The following is a 9,053-nucleotide window of genomic DNA, read 5'->3' as shown; positions in this document are numbered from 1 at the left end:
TTACTTGGAGATTTGGCATTTTCCATCATGTTTGTAGCCAAGCTGCCCATTCTTTTCCCTAGAAGAAACAAATATATTGCTTAGAGGAAAATGAAAACGAACCCAACATAATCTCAAGCATATGTTAGTAGAGCTTTTGGAGACTACCTTTGAATGTCAATAGGCCCTAGTCTCCCTAGTCTTCCACCTCTGTTATTATTTCTCCTTGGGATTCCCACCTTATAATCTTCCTTAGTAGGCAGCATGCTCTAATGGGAAAAGGACTAGAAATAGACTCAGTAAGTCTTGCTTACAAATTCTGGCACTGTCACTTCTAGCCATATGTCCTAAGGTCACTAATTCCTACCTCTTTGGAACTCAATTTCCTCATCTGCAAATTGGGGGTGGAAATGTTTATACTCTTTACCATATGTGATAGAGGCAAAGAAAATATTTTAGATGCTACAAAATACCAGAGAAATGAAATTTCTTGTTGTGATGACTCCCACCTACATTCACATAACCGTATATCTTCTTTAATAATTCTTCTTCAAGGTGGAAGTGAATTAAAAGCTATGACAAAGAAGCTTTGTCCCTGCTCTAACCCTGTGTAATTCAAGTGAGATCTATAGGAATGCCAGTGGGAAGCAGGGGCCTCCTGTTGTGCCTGTGTTTCTCTACACTGGAATGGGTTTTTGCCATAGGAAATGAATCTCTAGTAATCTGAGGGATTTGAGCAGAGGCTGGATGATCAGTTATGAAAAGATGACAGAGAGGAATTTTTGAATTGATACTAAATTTGTGGAGTTCAAAAAAATAGAATATTTCCCCTACCATTCCTTCCTCCCCTCCATCCCTCCCAACCCCTGGGATTTAGAAGTGTTGTATCCTTATACTTACATAGCAGTCATGCAGAATTCACAGAGGTTCTTATAGGTCTGGCCATCTGTGCCACACACTGGCTTTTTAATATTGGGACATTGAGTCTTTTCTCCTGGGGTTAGTGCCTTGAATTTTTTGCACTGAGCCTACAATAACAAGATAATATTTTCAGTTCTAAATCCAAGAAGATTCTAGCTGTAGAACTAGAGACATCCGGAGAATAATCTGGCCTAACCCTATCATTTTGCAGTTGAGGAACCAGAGGCCAATAGAGATAGAGAGTAAATTGCCCAGAGCCACACAAATAGGAGAATCAGAATTTGAAGCCAACTATTATGACTACAAACTCAGGGTTCTTTCCACTACCCAATTTTTGGCTCCCCACTATAAGTGCCAATAGAATAAGACATGATTACTCTTTGCTTTTCAAACCACCACAGGGGGCAATTCATTTTACAGACTCAATAAATTTTCGGTGTGATTAGTCACAATTAGCATTTAGGGAGTATTTGCAGACATAGACTTCACTAGGAAATTTTTGTAGAATCATAAACTCTCAGAAATGGATGAGACTTCATAGGCCATCTAGTCTAAATTTCTGAGAAGGATGTTCCCTCAATAATAGCTCTGATATGTGTTCTTTCAGCTTCTGTTTGAAGACCAAGGTAGAGGAAACTCATTACTCTCTGAAGCACTTTAGGAAAACTCTCATTGTTAAAAACACAATTTCCCTATCTTTATCTCCTTTCATAGTTATAGATACTGTTTTGTTTTTAATTATAACACACTATATAGAACATCATTTAACTTTTGCATGATGATTCAGAGGGTGTTTCAGGATATTACAGTGACTTGAGGATCATTATCATAAGTATCATTCATCACTATCATAATATGCAAAAATGACAGTTGAATGAATTGGTAAAATTATATTAGTCAACTTTTTATTCTTACTCTTTCTTATGACTGTTTGTCATTTTTTTCATCTCATTTCTCCAGTAAGTCCAGTAAGTTTAGTCACTTTTAAAATTCAGTGCAATATTTTGCTTGAAAAAATATCTTCACAAAGATCTTATATTGATGCTTAGTGGAGTCCAATTTAGCACCCTTTCCTCTAATATCCATGGACTAAAATATATTTTCATATTCTTTGAGTCATATATGTATGGCCCCATTCATTGCTTTATGCAATGACATACTTTTCTCACAATTACTGTTACTCCTACCTCTGCCCTCTGGGACCAAACTGAATAAGTCCAACTCCTTTACCTTATGAAAACCCTACAAAAAAAACCATTATTAGGCCCTCTCTCCATCTCCCTAAGTCTTCAGTTCTTCAATTAAAACACAGACAAATTCCCTCAACTAATCCTCAGATGATATGGTTTCTAGACATCACCATTTCTGGTTTCCCTACTCTGGCTATGTTCCTGTTCTTTCTGTATTTCTCCTAAAATGTGAGACACAGAACTGCATTCAGAATTATAAATGTGATCTGACCCACAAAGATAATGGAAGGAAAAAAGACAGTATTTGAAGCACCAAAATCAAATAAGGCAGAGGAGATGAATCAGTGGACCTAAACTGGGACAGGACCTTAAGAACGATGTAGGCCAACACTTTCATTCTACAGAAGAGGAAATGCACTCAGGTCCAGAGAAATGATGTATCTGTTTCAAAGTCACGAAAGGAGTAAATCGTAGATTCAATTTGATTCAAGTTGAAGTCTTCTGAATTTAAATTCATATTTCTTTTCAAAACATAATTCATAACCCAGCTAAAAAGCTGAAAGTTAGAAAGAAAAAAAGAAATTCAGGAAAGTTTTTTGGAAGTGAATGAATCATGTTGTGTTGTGTGAACCCAAGGAAAAGAAAGCTCTGGGGGAACTGGTGCACTCTTGGCCAAATAGCCATCCATCAGCATGAATCTAGGGTTGGCCTTTTCGTAACAATGTTTTGCATCTAAGAACAGTTGGAAATAGGGAAGAATATTTCACCTGAAAAGAGCAGAGGGGGATGGGGGTCTTGGTTATTAACTTCCTTTATATCAAGGATTATCATTGGGAAAGGAAGTTAGACTTGCTTTGCCAGATTCCAAAGTGTGGTGAATGGACACTCCAGAAAGATAAATTGTTTACCTGAAAGACAATTCCACTCAACAGTGCATGAAAAATTTCATTTTAATTTAAGATTTTTTTCCTATTGGTATAGCTTACAGTCACTTTTTATACTATGTTTTTGTTCCAAGACAGAAGAGTGGTGAGAGCTAAGCAATAAGCAGTTAAACCTATGGTCACATAGTTAGGAAGTGATTGAGTTCAGATTTGAACCAGGCACTCCTATCTCTGAGCCTGGCTCTCAATCCCGTGAGCCACCTTGCTGCTGCCTTGTAGTCACTTTAAAGAAGACTTAATAATACATTGTAAAGGTTCAGAAGAGCTCCATGAAAGAATAACTTCCAGAAAAGAAGGAAAGGAATCTCTGTATCAAGAACAAGATTTTTATTAATATTATTCTTGTACCTACCATAGCATTGGAAGAGTTAGTGCACTGATATATGCCTTATGAAAAAAGCAGGATGAAGTTTTACAAAATAGACCATCAAAGCTAGAACAGACCCTCATACTCATATTATCACATTTTAGTTCTGAATTATACCTTAGATTGTTGGATATTAGAGCAAGGAAATATCTTAGACAGTAAATCAGAGGATATTTAAGTTGGGAGAGGATTTAAAATCTAAAAACATAGAATTTTAAAGGTGAAAGAAACTTTAGCACATAAATTAGAATAGTTAATCAGTGTGTCCTTTTCCTAGTGTACCTGGCTAAAATGTTGTCTCTTCTAGTAAGGCTTCCTTGGTATCCTCTAATCAAGAGACACCTCTCCCTCAGAGTAACTTGTACCTCTCTAAATTCATTTCCATATTTTTCCTTGTTTATTATTTCTATTTGTTCCTCTTATTTTCCTATAAGAAGGCAATTTCCATGAGGATAGAGACCTGGCCTCATACTACTGTGTGTCACCTCTCCAGAATCAATGATTTCATCCAAATAGGCTTAGGTCATCTGAATAACAAACCAATTGCATAGTCAGTGGTTGATTGGTAATTTGTCTTTTGCCTTGAGGGGAATGGAACCTCTAATAGATAGAGCAACACATACCTGATAGCCACCTTGACTTACAGCATCTGCAATTAAAGAGAAATCAAATATTCATGAGATACTCACTATGGTTTGGAAAAATGACAGAATATTGGAGTTAGATGAAACTTGATGTCATAGAACGCACAATGTCTGAACCAGAAGGGTTCCTATTGAACGACTTAATGTTCAATGGATAAAGTGAAATCCAGAGAGTATGGATTTGGACTTCATCAAATTCATTATGATAGAGCTACAACTAGGTCCCTAGATCTGTATTCTTCCCATTTATTGTTGTTCAGTTATTTCAAGCATGTCTAACTCTCCATGATCCCATTGTTTGTTTTTTTTTGTTTTTTTTGGCAAAGATGCCAGAGCAATTTGCCATTTTCTTTTCCACCTTATTTGACAGATGTCTTAAGAAACTGAGTGACTTCCTAGTGTCACACAGACAGTAAGAATCTGAGGACAGATCTTAATTCAGAAAGAGGAATCCTACTGATTCCAGAACTGGTCCTCTATCCAATGTGCCACCTTGCTGCCCCACTGCCACTCAAGAAAATAAACCCTTGGAACAAATTAGTGCAAAATAAGCAACTGAATTAAGAAAAAATTAAAATGTAGATTTTCAGAAGTTATTTTAGTAATTGACTCATGGAAGGGTCAGTAAAATTGATAAATAGGTTCACAGTCAATGAAAAACAAAATTAAGTCATTTACATGTAGCTATAAAGTGCTTTATATACTCAACCTTCACAACAACGTTGCTTTGGTAAGTAATATAATTATTATTTTCCTAAGTTCATAGGTTAAAAAAAGCAAAAAACAAGTCCAGAATAGGGAAATTATTTGTGTGAGGTCACAAAGTAAACTTATAACACAGCAAGGCCTAGAATAGGCTTAAAGTCCTATCTAGTTCATTCCTATAATTTTACAAATGAAGAAACTGAAGCCAGGAGAAACTACATGATTTGCCCAAGGTCACAGTGTTTCCCCATCATACTATGCTGCTTTCCTGAATCTGTGATCCTCAGGGCAATGCTTTCCCCATTACACAGTGCCTTTCTTAGGACTGTATTTTTTAAAAAATACTCTTTTCAAAAGGGAGACTTTTCACATGAAAATGTATATCTGTCTTCATTTTTCTTATCTAAGTGGTGATAGCTGAAGCATGGTTTGGTTAAATGCTCATGGGAATAACAGATGTATAGACTTTCTTGGAGAATGGTCCCATAGAATGATAGAATCCCAAGACTGGTCTAATATACAGAGCCTTTCATATCACAGAACTAAAATGGCTCTCAAATGATGTCTAATGAATCCTCATGGCACTGCTGAAGAATCCTTATATACTGTCAAGAGAAACTCAGTTGTAGGACAATTGGCTCTTTTTTCCCAGAAGAATGCTTATCATTTGAGCCAGTCCAGAATACCGTTCAAAGCTCTGAATAGAGAGTCTGTAGACTTATAAAATGATCATAGTCAGAAAGGAAACTTGGAGTCCAACCATTCATTTTGATGAAGAGGAAACTGATAACTAAATATATTTAAATGACTTCCCCAAGATGATGTAGGGAGTAAGTAGAAGAGAGTGGACTTGAATTTTGATCCTCTGATTGTAGATCTGGTTTTTCTATGACTTGATACTACTCATTTACTACACCACACTAAAAGAAACTTCCCAGTGTGTGAAACGAGGGAGAGACCCCCAGCACTGGAAATACAAAATCTTGGGAGTCCTGAGTCAAAGATAAGGAAAGATTTTATTAAAACTTCTCACCTCTGTGGTCACCAGAGGAGAAATAAGGAGAAGTTTTCATTCTTGGCCCACAGTGAATGCTCAAATACTGTACAGATTCAGACTATAGAAATCACCCCTCCACACACACAAGGTACCTTTCTCTAGACAGAAAGGGGATTTCCCCCCCCCCCTTGGCCACTGCCTACTGGAATGCCACAAGGAAAGCCCTGGTGGCCAAATGCTCATGTAGTAAAACTCTCCCTTCCTCAATACTTTTCTTTAGATAGAAAGGGGACATTCTCCCCCAAGGCCTCATACAAGATGCTAGGGGAATGCTCTGGTGCCTAAATGCCCATGTCGTAAACTCCCCAGAACCTTTCTCTAGATAGAAAGGGGACACCCCCTAGCAAAATGTCCAGGGGAATGCCATGGTGACAGTGTCCCCTTTCTGTCTAGAGAAAGGTAGTGGGAGGGTGATTTCAACAGAGTCTGAATCTGTATAGTGTTTGAGCATTCGCTGTGGGCCAGGAATGAAAACTTTGCCTCCTTTCTCCACTGGTGACCACAGAGGTGGGGAGTTTTAATGAAATCTTTCCTTATCTTTGACTCCAGGCTCCCAAGATTTCGCTTTTCCAGTAGCAGGGATCTCACCTCATTTCACACAGTGGCAGGGGGTATTTCCCCCATTTCACAAACAGGCAAGCTCTGTCCCTTACAAATCATATGACCTTGGAAAAATAACTTGACTTCCCTCAGCCCTCATTTTCCTAAATTGTAAATTATAAAGTTGGATTAGATAAACTCTATTCTAAATCTTATGATCCTGGTTCTGCTACTTACAAGTATGACTTTAGTTAAATTACATAATTTCTTTAGGCCTTAGTTTTCTCTTTTATAAAACGTGGCATTTGGACTAGGTGACTTCTAACATTCCTTTTACTTTTAGATATATCGTCCAATGGCCCTCTGTGGCAATTTTGGCACTGATAGAAAAATAATAATAATAACTGACATTTAAATAGTACCTACTAGGTGCCATGCACTTTTCTACATGCTTTGCAAATATTATCTCATTTGATTTTCACAGCCATTCTGGGAGGTAGCTACTATTATGTCTTCCATTTTACAGATGATGAAACTTGGGTAGACAGAGGTGTGAGTGACTTTCCCAGAATCACACAGCTTATGAGTGTCTGGTCTGAGATCAGATTGGACCTCAGTGTTCTTTCTGACTCCAGGCCTAGCACGTTATCCATTATACCACTTAGCTATTATCTGGCCCCGTGACTGTCCATCTATACCAGGGGTTGGCAACGTATGGCTCTCAAGCCATATCTGGCTCTTTTGAGGGCCAGATATGGCTCTTTCTGCAGGAGCCATAAAGTCCATTTTTTTTCAGGCGCTGTTACAGGAGCGCACTGTGAGCACTGTACGGCTCTCACGAAATTACATTTAAAAAAATGTGGCGTTTATGGCTCTCATGGCCAAAAAGGTTGCCGACCCCTGATCTATAAGGTCTATAATCCCACTGCAGATGGACTTAAGAAATAAAAGGTCTTCTACTCACCCACAAGCAGGAAGACACAAGTCAAACAAAGCAGAATCATTGAGCTACGTGTAGAAGTCATGGCAGTGAGGAGAGACTGGCCTGTTGAGAACTTGGTGGTTTAGTGCCTGACTGAGGCCCCAAAGTGGTATTTATAAGGGGAGCCATGGACAACTAAATGCTTAGACACAGGGCAGACAGCCAGATCCTCCACCCTAATGATGAAATCTGCTTTTGAAGACCTCACAAAGGCACCAGGAACTAAAAGATGCTTGCTCCAGGGTTGTTCTGTCCGGGCAGGGACACTCATCACACTGATAACTCCACTCCAGTCTGTCTCCAAAGAGCAGCTTCCATATCACACACCCTGAGCTGAGTGTCTAACTGTGCCTCATGAAGGGCACACCCACTCATTTTCCTGAACTGTGCACTTTTAGGGAATTTGACCTAAGGAGTTCTGGGAACTCTCTTATTGTGGGGCAATCCAGCTCCATCTTTGGCCACAATCAGATTAAAGAATTCTATAATGAACTGGAGGAATTCCATGTGAACTGGAAAAGCCTCCAGGAATTGATGCAGAGTAAAAGGAACAGAAACAGGATAATATTGTACACAGAGACGGATACACTGTGGCACAGTTGAATGTAATGGATTTCTGTACTAGCAGCAATGCAATGACCTGGACAGCTCTGAGAAACTTAAGAGAAAGAACGCTATCCACATCCAGAGAAAGAACTGTGGGAGCAGAAACACAGAAGAAAAACAACTGCTTGATCACATGGGTCAATGGGGATATGATTGGGGATGTAGACTCTAAACAATCACCCTAATGCAAATATCAATAATATGGCAATAGGTCTTGATCAATGACACATGTAAAACCCAGTGGAATTGCTCATTGGCTACAGGAGTGGGGGGCGGGGTGGTAGGAGGGGAAGAAAAGAACATGAATCATATAATCTTGGAAAAATATTTGAAATTAATTAATTTAAAATAGATTTTCAAAAAAGAAAATTAAAAAGAAAATACAAAAAAGAAATTAAAAAATTCTAGATGTTCAAGTTTTTCTCTACCCTCAGAAGCAAATGATCCTTCCTTATCCTCTAACTTTCAATTCTCTTTTGACCCCATTTAGAGTCTGGACCTACCTCCTAAGAGTTAAATCTCTTCTCATTCTCAACTCCACAGTTGACCCTATTCAACTAGTTGGCACAGTGAATAGAAGACTTGACCTCATATCAGGAAGACCTGAGCTCCAATCTGACCTCAGACACTTACTAGCTTTGTGACCTTTGGCAAGTCACTCTGCCTCAATTACTTCAACTCTAAAATGGAGATAAATAACAGAAACTACATGTCAGGGTTGTTGTGAGAATCAAATAAGAAAATATTTATAAAATGCCTAGCATGTTGGCTGAAATGTAGTACATGTTATTTAAATATGAATTCCTTTCCTTTCTCTTTCTTCTCCCCATTTGCCCCTACTCTATTTCTTTCAAACTAGAATATGAATATATCCTTACCCTTAGTAGAATCTGACTCCTTAGAGTTTGGTTATCCTTTATTCCCTCAAAATGTGGCCCATTCTCTCACAGAGTGACCTCCTTAGTCAGTAGATGATTTCTTTCAGCAAGTCGCTAAATGATTTCTTTCCCTTTTTTCATCATTAATTCTCTTCTCTTTTTGTCTATTCTAAACTTTTATTCTTTGATTCACAGTGTTTATACTTAAAGATTCTCTTTTTTTTATTTTCTGCATTCCTC

The 9,053-nt window shown here is 38.1% G+C and overlaps 1 protein-coding gene across 1 annotated transcript; it reads right to left on the bottom strand.

Annotated features, from left to right (window-relative positions):
* Positions 1-7,372, bottom strand: LOC123233779 (serine protease inhibitor Kazal-type 12-like). Its single transcript, XM_044659831.1, has 4 exons — positions 7,312-7,372; positions 4,025-4,050; positions 880-1,007; positions 1-58 (listed from the first exon to the last, which is right to left on the bottom strand). The coding sequence occupies exons 1-4, from the start codon at positions 7,370-7,372 to the stop codon at positions 1-3; spliced, it is 273 nt and encodes a 90-aa protein (XP_044515766.1).
* Positions 7,373-9,053: the final 1,681 nt, after the last annotated feature.

The sequence above is a fragment of the Gracilinanus agilis genome, chromosome 2, assembly GCF_016433145.1.
Source record: "Gracilinanus agilis isolate LMUSP501 chromosome 2, AgileGrace, whole genome shotgun sequence".
Taxonomy (NCBI): Eukaryota; Metazoa; Chordata; class Mammalia; order Didelphimorphia; family Didelphidae; genus Gracilinanus; species Gracilinanus agilis.
Note: the sequence above shows the minus strand (reverse complement) of the source record. Positions and strands in the feature narration are given on the sequence as shown.